This window comes from Dipodomys spectabilis, unplaced genomic scaffold, assembly GCF_019054845.1.
Source record: "Dipodomys spectabilis isolate Male_0828 unplaced genomic scaffold, ASM1905484v1 ptg000095l, whole genome shotgun sequence".
NCBI classification, from domain to species: domain Eukaryota; kingdom Metazoa; phylum Chordata; class Mammalia; order Rodentia; family Heteromyidae; genus Dipodomys; species Dipodomys spectabilis.
The window spans coordinates 27,911,144-27,926,407 of record NW_024870772.1 but is presented as its reverse complement, the minus strand read 5'-3'; the positions used below and the strand labels follow the sequence as shown (position 1 = coordinate 27,926,407).

The window sequence follows — 15,264 nt, the reverse complement described above, 5'->3', positions numbered from 1 at the left end:
ATGTCCCTGAACTTTTGTGCTCAAGATTAGTGCTCTACCACTTTGACCTACAGCTCTACTTCCAGCTTTTTTGGTGATTAACAGGGTATGAGTATCACAGATTTCTCTGCCTGGGCTGGCTTTGAACCATAACTCTCAGACCTCAGTCTCCTGAATAGTTAGGATTACCATCAGCATCTAGCTTGCTCTCTTTAAAAACTTTCTTGTTCCATAATATGACTATACTCTGCACCCTACTCACGGGCTCCATACCATTCTCTCCAGTGGAAGGATCCTAGCCTCTTTGGTAAAGTAGCTGATTCAGGTGTGGCACAGAGGAGATACCAAAGCAGCCTAGAGCATCTTTCAGTGTCAGGAAGGGAGCAAATGCTGAGAAGCTTACAGTGATAGGTAGGTGTGTTACAGGAGTAAGGATCTCACTAACTAAGCCTTTCCATGGCCAACACTCAGTAAGTTTGATCAGTCATTTGGTGTGTAATCCAGAGCATGAAAGGACTGAGTAGTAAGTATATGAAGAACAGCCATTTCTCCTGGAGAAGAGTTCTAAGTAATGAATGTGCAGAGTGGCTTCCTTTCAAAGAGTACACTGTGGAAAGGATGGGGGGAGGAGGGGGCTGACACATACTGACTGGCAGCCAGGTGGTCATAGTCTTTGCACAGCTGCGAGTTCATGAGGGAAGTGTGCAACCATGATGTGTAATGTGCCATCTTAAAAGAAGCACTTCCTGTCTAATAAGTATACTTCCTGTCTGTGCTCTTCTTCCCTAACACTAACCCCAGTCTAATCATGAGGACATTAGACAAACCAAATGAAGGACATTCCACTAAACACCTGAGTACTACTACTCAGCATTGCCAGGGTCATCTGAAACAAGGATGATCAGGAAGGGTCACAACCAGAGAAGCCCATGAGGCATGTGGCCCAGTGTACTGCATGAAGCCCCAGAACAAAACTTAAGAGGATGTAGATCAAGGCTGCATTTAGTTGGCAAGACTCTTCAATGGCTTCTTGGCTGTGACAGATGAGCTACACCATTGTAAAATAGTAGCATAGAGAAGTGGCTGAGTGTGGACTAGCCATCTCAGTTTTTTAACATGTATTAATTTATCTCTGCATGTATGTGCTAGTATTAGGACTTGAACTCAGGGTCTGGGCACTGTCTCTTAGCTTTTTTACTCAAGGCTAATACTTTCCTGCTTGAGCCACACCTCCACTTCCAGATTTTTGTTGGTTAATTAGAGATGAGTCTTGTGGACTTTCCTTCCTGGGCTGGCTTCAACCATCAATCCTCAGACCTCAGTCTTCAGTAGTTAAGATTACAGATGTGAGCCACCAGCAGCTGGTCAAAACCTGCTTTTTCACTGGGCAAATTCATTTCATCTTTCAACAGTTCTGATTGACAGGCAGACATGCTTATTCAGATAGCCCCAAAATATTTAGTCTAATTGGAAGTTTGATGTCTTATTTGGTGCATCTTTATTTTTCTGATAACCCAGTTACCAATCTGATAGACCAAATGTGCTTGCCAGGCAGCTTCAGTTATAGTGGTGTTTATACAAGACAAATACTGTGCCAATCAAAGAGTAATAAGTCTTGTCTGTCAGAAGTACAGCCCACACTTAAAGTAATGACACTAAATAAACAGCCATTGTTCCATACCAGTTTGATTGATCTCTCCCTTTGTCAAAATGTATACTGAGTTACTTTAAACCAAAAGGCACTTGACATTGTTTTATGGCACCAAAAATTAGTAGTACTTACTATTTCCAGTTTTTAAATACACAGTTAACTTTTAACCATGCAGTCAACTTTGGTATTAAGTAATGAAAAGCTGGTGTACTCTTGGGAGGTTAAAAAGCTGCCTTTCGGTGGTTGTTCCTACATTGTTTGTTGTTGATCATGGGGCTTGAACTCTTCAGCTCAAGGCTACCACTCTACCACTTGAGCCACAGCACCACTCCTGGTTTTCTGGTGGTTTATTGGAGATAAAGAGTCTCACAGACTTTCCTGCCTGGGCTGGCTTTTGAACTGCAATCCTCATATCTCAGCCTCCTGAGTAGCTAGGATTATAGGCGTGAGCCACCAGGCCCAACCATTGATTTTTTTTTTGTAATGTTTCTTTCTTTAATTTTTCAAAGTTTCAAGAGAGAGAGAAACACTAAATATTGACACACATGACAGATTCTCTTGTGGGCCTTTTCCAAGACCCCCCCCCCCCCACACACACACACACCAGGGAGCTCCAGAATGAATAACTGCCAGGACAGCTTCAAAGGCTGTCGGCCTGGGCTTAGGAGGTCCAACCTGGCATGTGTCATACCTTTGTGAGCAACTTAGGAAAGCACTCACATGGACATATTAAGAATGGAGAATTAAGATGATTTAAAATATGCTGAACTCACACCTGTAATTCTAGCTACTCGGGAGGCTGAGATCTGAGGACAGCAATTCAAAGTTAGCCCTGGAAGGAAAGTCCATGAGACTCTTTTTTGCAGAAGTGGAGCTGTGGCTCAAGTAATGGGAGTATCAGCCTTGAGTGAAAAAACTAAGGGATACCACTTAGGCCCTGAGTTCAAGCACCATCAGGACAAAAAGAAAAAAATAGTTAAAATACTAGTGTGCCAAGAAAAACTATACTGTGGGAAGTAAATTGTTCTGGTGCATTCTGGTGGATTGCTTACAGGTTTATGTAGATTCTCATTTTTTGTTTTTTTAGCCCTCTGTTGTCCCTCTTAAGCACTGTACTCTAGCTAACTTCTTGACATGTTGTGCGTGTATATTGTTTCACTTCTTGGTCCATTGTGGTCTCTGTCTTGTAGAGCCTGCACTCTGTGCAGGCAACTATGGAGAGAGCTGTGCATGGTCATGGTCCTGTTCACCACTTTATGTGGGGCTCCGTGTGTAGGCCTTCAGTAAAAATCTTTCAATGCATGAATACATAAGTATCAGAATAAACTTCCAGAGCCAAATGTGTTACTGTGCCACAAAAGAATAAGAGAATAGGTTCCTGTTTCTCCGGTTCTGATATTTTTGTGAAGCTTTATAATAATGTCTACAACAACAAACAGAAGGCAGAGCTGTGTGTGCCATGTTCCGCCTCCTGCTTCTCTCTCCACACTGTCTCTTCTCAGATGTCTGGGCACCCGCTTGTCTTTGGCATCTTGCCATCAGCCCCATTCCAGCTAGCTCCCCTCCAGCTACTGGCCTGGCCTCTGCCCTTTTTTGGTCAGAGTTTGTGAGCAGAAAGAAGTAAGCAATGGCACTTAAATGAATGCTGTGGGCCACACTTTGGCTACCTAAGATTCTGTGTGCACTTATCTTTGGAGAGCCTCACCTCCTATGCTAGATATAATATATATACATATATATATATACACATACGTATATATACATACTACACATATATGTACATATATACATACGTATATACATATTACATATATATATATACATGTACATATGTGTGTACATATATAACATATATAGTTAATCACCTTTTTTTATTTTGACCAGTCCTGGGACTTTGAGCCTTGGCACCCCTTTTGCTCAAGGCTAGCATGTAGCATTTGACCCATAGCGCCACTTCTGACTCTTGTATGATTGTTAGGTGATAAGGCTCTCATTGACTTTCCTGCCTGGGCTGGCTTGGAACCATGATCCTCATATCTCAGCCTCCTGAGTAGGTAGGATTGCGGTGTGAGCCATGGGCACCTAGTTAACTTTTTTTTTTTTTTTGGTCATTCATGGGACTTGAACTCTGAGCCTGAGCACTGCCCCTCAGCTCTTCAGCTCAAGGCTAGTGCTCTATCACTTGAGCCACAGAGCCACTTCAAGTTTTCTGGTGTTTTATTGGAGATAAAAGTCTCACATCCTTTCCTGCCTGGGCTGGCTTTGAACCATAATCCTAAGATCTCAGCCTACTGAGTAGCTAGGATTACAGGCGTGAGCCACTGGCTCTTGGCTAAGCTTTTTTTTTCTTTAAGCTAGAATTTTGCTGTGTTACCCATGCTGGTCCTGAACTTCTAGCCTGGTGTTATAATTCACAGCTCTGATTCCAACACTTAGGAAGAAGAGGCTGCAGGATTTGAGCTAGCCTGGCCTATATAGAGCCTTTGTCACAAGCAAGAAAAAGAGATGATGCTCCTGTCTGAACTTATTTTTCCTGACTAGAATTCTAACTTCCCTTCTATAGATCCTCCATCAGCTTTATAAACCACTGCATATGATTTAGGCATTTGCACTTAAGGACAGTGCCTTCTTTATGCCTACAGAGCGAAGGGGTACTGGCTGTAACCCATGCAGAGAGAAGGAACAGGTAAGGGACACAATTTGACAAAAGGCAGGTCCCAAACCTTCCTTCTGTTCTGTCTCACAGGTCAGAGTAGAGTACCTCTTACTAAACTCTGGCCATCAATGCTGTGTGTTCAGCAGCTCTGAGGAAGGATACTCATTCTGCAGCAGAGGACAGTGCCGCTTGGCCAGCACTTATTTTCTCCCTCCCTCCCTCCCTCCCTCCCCTCCCTCCCTCCCTTCCTCCCTCCCTCCTTCCTTCCTTCCTTCCTTCCTTCCTTCCTTCCTTCCTTCCTTCCTTCCTTCCTTCCTTCCTTCCTTCCTTCTTCCTCTTGCTCTCTCTCTTCTTTTTCTGTGACTGGGCTTGAACTAAGGGCCTAGGCACTGTCTTTTAGCTTTTTTGCTTGAAGTTAGCACTCTACTACTGAACCACCCCTCCATTTCCAGCTTTGTACTGTCTAGTTGGAGATAAAGAATCTCACAGGCTTATCTGCCCAGGATGGCTTCAAAACTTGATCCTCAGATCTTAGTCTCTTGAGGAGCTAGGATTATAGGCATGAGCTCCAGACACTTGGAGTGGTCAGAGTTTTTTTTTAAGAAATCGGTGTGACAGTCACAGGCAGGAATGGAGGGCTGGGGAGTGGGGCAGCTGCCATAATGCTATGGGGCTTTTGGATGGCATGGTTAGTCAGCAGCTGCCCAAGTGTGTGCCATAGAGCAGATCAAGTGGCCACTGTGTCTGCTGTCCACACTCCACTTCTGACCCTTTGTCACCTGGCTGTCTTCTTTCTTCAACTTCTTGGTTGTTGGTTAGTTTGGGTGAGGAATGCTTCTTTTGTTAGGCTGTTCTGAATGATAGCTGCCATTCCCTACTTGCTATTACTTTGTTGTTATTTTTGGCAAGGGGGTCAGTCATAGGGCTTGAATACAGAGCCTGGGCATAGTCCCGAAGCTTTTTTACTCAAGACTAGCACTCTGCCACTTGAGCCACCACTTTACTTCTAGTTTTCTGCTTGTTAATTGGAGATAAGAGTCGCCTGGATTTCCTCTCCTGGGCTAGCTTCAAACCTCAATCCTCAGATCTCAACCTCCTAAGTAGCTAAGATGACAGGTGTGAGGCACCAGCGGCTAGTCTGTTTGCTTTTTTTTTTTTCTTCTTAGCAGTGGGGGCATTTGAACTCACCCTCATGCTTGCTTAGACAGCTTCTTTTGCTTCTTGAGCCATTCGGCCAGATCTTTTTGCACTGATTATTTTCACAATGGAATCTTACCTTATGCCCTGGCAGCCTGGACTGTGATCTTCCTGTTTGTGCTTCCCTTTATCACTAGGATGATGGGTGCGTACCACTGTGCCCAGCCATGGTGCTTTCCCCATAGCTAGACTGATAGGAATGTATCACCCTGCCCAGTCATTCACTGGAATGAAATCTTGTAAACTTCTATGCCTAGGCTGGCCTGGAATCTGATTCCCCAATCTCACCTCTCATAGAATTACAGACTTGAGCCACCTAGCCTGGATGCTATATAAATATGATAAGCTTTTTCCAAATATGTAACACTCAAGATACTGTTTGACTGAAGTGTGACTTTGTGTCAGAACTGAGAGCTATTTCTTTTGTAAGGAAATATCTTGTAATAGAGTCATTCTGAAAAATAAATCAATGATTCCACTTTGATTACTCATTTCTAAAAGAAACGTAAATAATATTCACTCAGTGCTCGATTACTGAGTGGAACATCATAAAAAGTGCTTTTGAGATGTCTTTACAGGCAGTGTGCTCAACATAAAGTTAGAAATATGTGCTTCAGGCAGTGGGCTAAAAACAGGTTGAGAGCACAGATGTCATTCTCAAAGCCCTTGATCTAGATTCTTGGCTTTGTTTGGTTCCCTGAGGCACTGAGCGGGGTTCGGGGAGGGAAGCGGGTGAGTACCTCAGGCAGAATTGATGTTGAGGATATCATGAAGAATCCACAACTGAAAGGTTCAGCAGTAAAAACTGAGATGATCATAATTATGAAGATTTATAGCAGATTTTAGTTGAAGAATTGAACTTGGCACTTGTTAGCCATGTTCTAGATGCGATCCTACAGAGCACAGGGAAGAGATGTCTGTGAGTGTTAACAGGGATGTTCCTGACAGATCCATATAAGCTACCCTAACTATCTGAAAGAAACCTTTGCCTACTGTTAAGGTAAAAACAGTAATGAAACTGGATTATGGAACTGGCATCATCAAGCCTGATTTTTCTTTCTATTTAATAGTTCATCTGTACCTGAAGGTTTTACTTAAACAATCATTCCTCCTTAATCTCAGAGCTCCTGTATCTCAGATCTTGCATTCAGATCTGATTCAAGTTAGATTATGTCATGTAAAATTCTTTGCTTCCGACTCCTCTATAGTACTAGGTTTATGTTTGGATTGCTTTTAAGTTAGGAAGAAGGCCAACCTCTTTGCATGTTTCCTTTTCAAGCAATGCAAACAAGATCCCACTTTAAAAATGTTAAAATCCTGGGCTAGGCACTAGTGACTCATGTCTGTAATACTAGCTACTCAAGAGGCTGAGATCTGAGGATCTCAGATCAAACCCAGCTGGTACAGAGAGATTCTTATCTCTAATTAACCACCAAAAAGCTGAAAGTGGATGTGTGGCTAAGTGGTAGAGTGCCAGCCTTGAGCATGGAAGCTCAGAGATAGTGTCTAGACACTGAATTCAAGCCACAGGACCATGCGCGCGCGCACACACACACACACACACAAAACCTTAAAATTCTAAATCATACATGTTTAAATTTCAATACCAATTTGTCTTTCTCTGCCTGTTCATGCACATCTGTCTCTTAGAATGAGGATGTTATTTGAAAGACACCCTGCATACCGATTTTCTGAGGATAAGTAACACTTTCTGTTGGATATTCACTAGTAAGACTCCTTTATCTGGTTGGATTTCTAGAGTTGAATGGACAGGGAAGAGTTTCAAAAGCAGCCATCACAACAATAGTGGGAGCAGTAGCAGTAACTACAGCTAGAAGCTTCTGTCTATGCACATTGCCTGCATTATTTTACTCTCTAACTATTCTAGGGGTACCTGCTAACCTCCTTGCTAAGCTCTGCCACCTGCAGGGTAGAATTGATTTAGACTCCAGCCCTGACTCATCCTTCCTGTGCCAGTATTACTGAAACTACTTTCCCACATTGTAGCCAGGAGCTCTTGCTTTGGAAATTGGTGCATGTATGTTTACTATTTTTCTCCCTTGCTCCTCTGTACTTTTTATTTTTGTTTTTGGCAACTGCAATGCCTTATGAGAAACACATAGATGCTAAAGAAGACATTGCTAATCTCAGAGAGAGCTACCATAAGGACAGATCTACAACTTACATATTATACAATTTACATATTATAAAATTATTTTATAGCAGTGTGAAGGAAGAAACACATTCAAACAGGGTAAGGTTTGGTTCTTTACAACATACTCTTAGATGGAACCTTCTTTTTACTTTGTGTGTGTGTGTATGTGTATGTGTAGGTGTATGCATGCGTGTGCACATGCCAGTACCGGGGCTTGAACTCAGGGCCTGGGCACTGTCCCTTAGTTTTTTTGCTCAAGGCTGGAGCTCTATCACTTGAGACACAGCTCCACTTCCGTCCTCTTGGTAGTTAGAGATAAAAGTCTTGTAGAATTTCCTTCCTGGACTGGCTTTGAACTGCGATCCTCAGGTCTCAGATTACAGATGTGAGCACAGGTGCCCAGCTTCTTTTCACTTTTCTTGCAGTGTAACAAGGATAAATGAAGCTAACCTGTTACGGAATTAGTTGGAACTTGGTAGCTCTTGGATTACAACAGTTTCAATCATAAAGGTTAGTGGCCAGCCAGAATAATAGGCAAGTCAATAGAACCCTAATCTTTGGCTTATTTGGATATTTACCCAACCTAACCTCCAAAGCAGCTGAGAGCTTTCTGGAAGGAAAGAATGCAAGAAAGCACCTGCCTTCTTAAGACCAGGGCCTCCCTTTTTTCAAGGTGCTGATTTTTTAAGAGGGTGTGCATGTTTAAAATATGGGTGTGTTGGTCTAGAGAAGACGTAGAGCTTCAACCCGCAGAATGTGTGGTAACCCAGAAGTGGAATTGTGAATGGAATGATGAAATCTGATGATGAAATTAAAATAAACAAGCGTGCAAACAGCACATATGTCAGGCTGTACTTGTGGCTCCAGCAAAAGATCAGAGGCTCCATTTCAATCCACTCTGTAACTTTGCAGAGATAGATATAGCCTCTTGTTTGAAAAGCCTGGGGAGCTGTTAGAGTTCCTCAGTTCAAAGGCGGAAAGGAATTTCACTTGCTGGCTGAAGATTTGCTTTCCCCAGGAACTGATTATAGATAGTGGGAACGCACCCTTAGCTAAAGGTGTGGGTAGCCACCGTTTTCTAGCAGAAAAGAACTTCAAAGTCAAGGAGTTGAGCTGTACAATTGCCCTAGGCTTGGGAGAGACAGATCTGGAAAGAGTTCTGACCTCATAAAATTCACTTAAGGTTTTTCAAAGTGCCAGGCTAGCTTTTGTAACTATAACTCTTCATCAATCTGAGCTGAGTTTGGCATATATAATTATTTCTTCATTAAAAATAACCACGAAAAGCACCTGGGTCCTGTCTGTAACTTCTTTTACTCAAGCTAGTGCTCTACCACTTGAGCCATACCTCTACTTCCAGCTTTTTGCTGATGAATTGGAGATAAGTCTTGTACACTTTCCTGTTCAGGCTGGCTTCAAACTGAAACCCTCAGATCTCAACCTTTTGAGTAGCTGAGATTACAGGCATGAGCCACCAGTGCCTAACTGCAATGGGATCTTAGAACTGGTAGTGTTATTGGGAATCTCCAGGCCTCCTGCTCACCTCTTCCCAAAGCCATGTGATTTGTTTCTCTGTCAGTGTGAGTTATTGTTACATTGGTGGTAGTGGCGCATTGCAGTCTACACAGCTGCATGAATAGTTGAGTCCAGGACTCTGAGGTGATGTTTGTGATCTCAAATATACATCCAGTAGGTTCACTCAATTGTTCAGCCATTGCCATTCTTATTCCAGAACTTTCCACCACCTCAATGATCTCTTTATTTACCTATTTATTTACTTGGTGGCGCTACTGTTGTAATTCAAGTCTTGTGCTTGCTGGGCATTTTGGCTTATTTTTCAGATAGGGTCTCATTTTGTCAGGGGACAGCCTATCCCAAGTATCTCCAAGTCTGGCCGGGCTCCAGGACCTTCCTATCACCATCTCCTAAGTATCTATTGCCCTAGTTATCTCTACTTAATAAACCTTTTTATCACAGCTTCTATCAGATAGGAAGATGGAGTGATTTTAACTACATCTTTTGTTTGTTTTCTTTATTAGATAAAAAACAAACCAAAACCCATGGCAAAAATCAGAAAAAAAAATAGGCTTAGATTTGTGAGCTAGAGTTTACGGTAGTAAGTGTTATGTTAATAACCTAAACATTTAATCACAGACCAGTTCAACTTGGGCAAAAATAATAAACAACCTCTTTTTCAGCTCTTGAACTGAGAAGCAGGTTTTCACAAACCTTTGGGTCTAGTTGTTTTTAGTGCTAGTTACTAAGCATTTCCCCATGTTAAACATGATCTTATGTAATCCTCCTGCCAATCTAGGGAAGCACATGATCTATGCCAATTTCATAATCTTCAAACATAAAGTTCAAAAATGAGACTTTGGGAAGTTAGGTTATTGATCTGAAGTCCTTAAACCAGTTAATTAACCTAGAGTAAAAACTGCTTGCCAAATGTGAGTTGTAAGCATTGCTTTCTTTAGAGGCATCTAAAGTATTTAGAAAAGGAAGAATGCATTTTTCCTGTGTTTCTCCTTTGTGTCTTTTCTAAGGAAAAGTTGTATTGTCAAAGGAAGACAATTAGACTGATATTCAAAGTTATAAAATTCCATTCAGAACCATTCCTTTGAGCTTGCACAGTGCTCTAGGGTTGGCCAGTGGCCTGTGGCTGGGTGCGGGTCCCCTGTAGGACCGTTCCTTTGTGGAACCTGAGGCTCCTCTTGGGTCACCAGACTTTCCCCTAAACAAATGATGCTGTAGGCCTTAAATAGAAACCTGACCAAACTCCATTGATTTTAACTGGAGTACAGTGCTATGGCTGGAAGCAAGATTCGCTTTTAGCTTTGATTTCAAAAACCTGATGAACTTTCCCCCTGAAAGTTCATGTGGCTGGGCATGGCAAAGTACTTCTCTCAAACAGATTCCAGTCATCAAAACCCATCCTGCTTTCAGTTTGTTTTTTTTTTAAACTAAAACACTGCTTTGGCCCTCAAGGAGGCCCCACTCAGAAGTCTCCTTGATCCAGGCCCAAAGGGCCCAGAGCCTGCACAGCTCAGGCTCTGCCAGGGCTCCTGGCACTGTCCTCACCCACAGGCCCAGGTCACTTTTGCACAGGTCCGCTCTGCTCCCCACTCTTAGGCCCAGGCCACCACAAGTTGGAATGCTGTCCCAAACAAATCCTAGTTTTCCTTGATAAGATTGTTTGCTTTTTCACTGGAGACAGATTTTTTTTAAGCTAAATAGAAAACCATACATATCTTTTTTGCTTAACACTTTTCAAATTTTACAACTGCCAGTTGAGAGATGTACCCTTCCATTTCTGCTTTAAAGTGTTTTTTGTTTTTTTTTCTTACCATGCTGAGTTCTTCTCACAGTAATATGAGACCATCTTGGGAGGACTTATTAAACCACAGGTCCTGAGCCACCCCCAACTCTAATTCTCAAGGTTGGGGCCCAGTAGCAGGAATTTATATTTCATGGGCTAAGGGTGTAACTCAGTGGTAGAGCTCCTTCTTAGGTGGTTTTGGGTTCAATTCCCCAGCACCTCAGTGGTAGAGAAGAGGGGAGAATCGACATTTCTAACAAGTTCCCAAGTGACTCTATTTTGATAATCTTTATGCATAATGCCTTCCAAATAAATAATCCCTAATTATTTATTTACTTATTGTCAATTTTTAATTGACGTTAGGCACTCAGGTCCAGCGAGGAAATGAATGACTAGACGAATGGAAAACCCCTCAGCTCAGTTCTGTTTATAGTCCCATCACTGATCTTTCCATGTCTTTCACTAAACTTTGATCAAACATAACCACAAATTTACTTTATTGGACATCCTTGGCATTAAGCAATATATGAAATAGATCCAAGGGGGAGAGGTAACTCTTTGAAGGCTTCACATCATTCTAATGTTTTTTAATTGCCCCGGTAATCCTCTAGAGGCTCAAAGCGAAACAATACACAAGCCATTTCACCCTAGGGTGCTTAGTGAAGGAGCCAGAAAAAAGATTCTGCCTTTGCAGAGGTTGGTTTAGAGGCCTACTCCCACTGCCAAGCAATTGCTTTTAATCCTGCTTGCCCATGACTGCATTAGCTGCATGTCTAACAGGGCGTTTGTGGGGCAAAGAGCGAGGCGCACTGTGCTGGGGGGCGGGGCGGGGGGCACATGTGCACACATGTGCGCTCACATGCGTGCTCGTCAGTGTGCCAGTACTGAGGCTTGAACTCAGGGCCTTGTGTTCTCTCTTGGCTTTTTCACTCAAGGCTGGCATTCTACCATTTGAACCACACCTCCATTTCCAGCTTGTTTTGCTGCTTAATTGGAGATAAGAATCTCATGGGCTCTTCTATAACTAGGATTACAGGCCTGAGCCATCAATGCCCAGCTAAAATTTTCTGGGTTTTAGACAAAGATATGGCTGGATTCTGTACTTACGCATGGTGCTGAGCTCACAGCTGTAGTATGGCCACATAGTGAACTCATCCTGGAACCCATGGATCTTACGTTGTCCCTTCCCTTAGATGGCCCAAATCCGGACCTAAATCCTCCCCATTCTCTCAGGTTTCTGCTCAAATCCTGTCCCCTACACCCATGAACACTATGTTTCTCCCCTCCTTTCTATTAATTGCTGTCTTTTGTTTGGGTTGTTGTGCCATTACTGGGTTTGAATTCAGGGACTTGAATTCTTGTTTGGCACTTTCACTCAAGGCCTACACTCCATCACTTAAGCCACAACCCCACTTCTGGCTTCTTGCTGGTTCACTGGAGATAAGACTCTCTCAAATTTGTCTGCTCAGGTTGGCTTTGAACCCAGATTCTCAAGTCCTTAGATCACATCATCCTGAGTAGCTAAGATTATAGTTATGAGCCACAGGTATCCAACTGGTTTGTTCCTTCTTACTGGTGAGCAGTATTCCATTTTGGGGGGCATAGCAGTATGTCTGTTTCCTGTCTGGTTATATACAAGTCCTTTCCCTGTTGAAATGTGCTTTCCTTCTCTTTAGGCAAATACCTAGGGACAAAATATCTGGGTGATAGGGTGGAGGGGTGTTTAGTTTATAAGAAACTCCTGGACTTTTTTCTAAAGGTGATATCACTTTACCCTTTCACTACAAACATGCCTATGTCAGCCCCCTGCCTGACTGTGTTCCACTGTATCTTCTACTTCTTTCTTGCTGCCTCTTTATTTACAGCAACCTCCTATATTATTAAATGAGGAAGTTCTGCTACCAGAGCTTTTTAGTGACTTCTCTTTATTTTTTAGTTTTTGAAGTTTTATTGCATACATTTTACAAAGAGAAGCCTTCTAATGCTACACACAATTCCATAACCAAATATTTCAAAGTTATTAAAATTACTCAACTTTTTTGTTTAAAACTGTAGTCCAAGAAATCTTTTTAAGAAGTCTTTACAGCCGGGCACTGGTGGCTCACGCCTGTAATCCTAGCTACTCAGGAGGCTGAGATCTGAGGATCACGGTTCAAAGCCAGCCCGGGCAGGAGAGATCGTGAGACTCCTATCTCCAATAAACCACCAGAAAACTGGAAGTGGCTCTGTAGCTCAAGTGGTAGAGCGCTCGCCTTGAGCTGAAGAGCTGAGGGACAACGCCCAGGCCCAGAGTTCAAGCCCCACGACCGACAAAAAACAACTAGTCTTTACAGACAGCTGTGTGTGTGTGGGGTGTGTGTGTGTGTGTGTGTGTGTGTGTGTGTGTGTGTGTGTGTGTGTGTGTGTGTGTGTGCTGGTACACTTGAGCCATACTTTGTACTTTGAGCTTTTTGTTTTTTGTTTTTTTTTTTTGGGGGGGGGGGGTTGGTCCAGTCGTGGGGCCTGAACTCTGGGCATGGGCGCTGTCCCTCAGTTCTTCAACTCAAAGCTAGCACTCTACCACTTGAGCCACAGCGCTACTTCAGGCTTTTTTCTTTTTTGCTTATGTGGTGCTGAGGAATTGAACTCAGGGCCTCATGCATGCAAGGCAAGCGATCTACCACTGAGCCACCTTCCCAGCCCTGTACTTTGAGCTTTTTGGTGGTTAATTGGAGATAAGAGTCTTAGAAGCTTTCCAATCAGTACTCAGCATACAGTACATACAGAAGTATATTTTTGAGCTGGTTCTTCATTGAACAATTCTTCATTGAACAATTCATAAGGTACAAAGATAGTTCTCAAAGACAAAGGAATATGGAGGAAAAACTAACTTGATTCTGATACAAGATTTTTGCAAAGAATTAATACTTGGCTGTGTGCCAGTGGCTCACACCAGTAATCCTAGGAACTCAGGATCCTAAGATCTGAATACCAAAGTTCAATGCCAGCTTGGGCAGAAAAGTGTGAGACTTATCTCCAGTTAACCACTCAAAAACCAGAAGTTAGGTATGACTCAAATGGTTGAATACTAGCCTTGAATTAAAAATCCAAGTGAGAGCATGAATCCCTGAGTCCAAGCCACACTACTGATACAAAAAAAAAAGAAAGAAAATTCTGAGTCATCTCAAAGATAACTAAAAAAAATATTGAACCTTTTAACATCATTTGAAGTAGACAGTACTACCTGCAGTGACAGGTATTTTGTGGGAAAAAAAATTTGTGGGAAGTATAGTTAGGGCTTAATCTGTAACGTAAGTGTTGATTAGAAAGTACAAATGTTTTCTAGTCATGAATAGAGTCAAGGCCTACAAGGTTATGAAATATCCTCATATTCAAGTTATACAGCCAGAGTAAACCTATCTGCCTCCCCCATCTCAGTCCCAGTTCCCATCCCCATCCCCCCCATCCCTGTCCTGTCTTGTGGCATGCCGTTTTGGATCTGTGTCCTGTCACTCCCGTGTTGCTGACTCTGCTCCCTTTGGTCATAGGTATGCTCCAGAAGAGCCCTTCCATCGATGACTTTGTGGGCGCTCTCGTTTCTGACTTGGATCTGGACTTCGAAACTTTCCTCATGGATTCTGAATAATAGGTTCTGAAGTAATGAACTGGCTTTTAACTCAGGTTATGTGGTTTGATATTACTTTAAATGGATGGGACTTGGAATAAATAATCTGTTTGAATTATACCGACTGGTTTGTCACCTGCTTAGCAAGTTTTGATCCCAGTGAAATTTCCACACGGTGGTGATAAGCCCAGGTTTGGGCATTGTATGGTTGTTATCCTGGTTCTCTCTTTAGAGCTAGTCCCCTTTCTGCTGATCTTTAACTTATTAGAAACTAGGACAAGTAAAATTATTTCTGTGTATAACAAATGGAAACTGTCTTTAGAAAAGTCATGCCAAGGGTCTTGGAATGTGTCCTGCCTAGCATGCATGAAGCTCTGGGTTCGATTCCTCAGTACCACATAAAAAGGGAAAAAACCCAGAAGTGGTGAAAGCTTGAAGTGGTACTGTGGCTTAGGTGGTAGAGTGTTAGCCTTGAGCAAAAGAAGCTCAGGGACAGTGTTTAGGCCCTGAGTTCAAGCCCCAGGACTGGCAAAAAAAAAAAAAAAAGTCATGCCAAGGTTTTTGAAGAATGGTTCTTTTTCTTTTCTTTCTTTTTTCTTCCTTCCTTCCTTCCTTTCTTTCTTTCTTTCTTTTTCTTTCTTCCTTTCTTTCTTTCTTTCTTCTTTTTTTTTTTTTTGGTGCCAGTACTAGAACTTGAACATAAGGC

The 15,264-nt window shown here is 42.5% G+C and overlaps 1 protein-coding gene across 1 annotated transcript in view; it reads left to right on the top strand.

Moving 5' to 3' along the window:
* Nucleotides 1-14,678, top strand: part of LOC122112809 (mitochondrial intermediate peptidase) — a 110,048-nt gene extending 95,370 nt beyond the window's left edge. Inside the window, exon 19 of the mRNA XM_042685758.1 lies at nt 14,482-14,678. Coding sequence (XP_042541692.1) covers nt 14,482-14,579 — 98 coding nt within the window. The 3' untranslated portion in view covers nt 14,580-14,678. The remainder of the gene's footprint in view (nt 1-14,481) is intronic.
* Nucleotides 14,679-15,264: the final 586 nt, after the last annotated feature.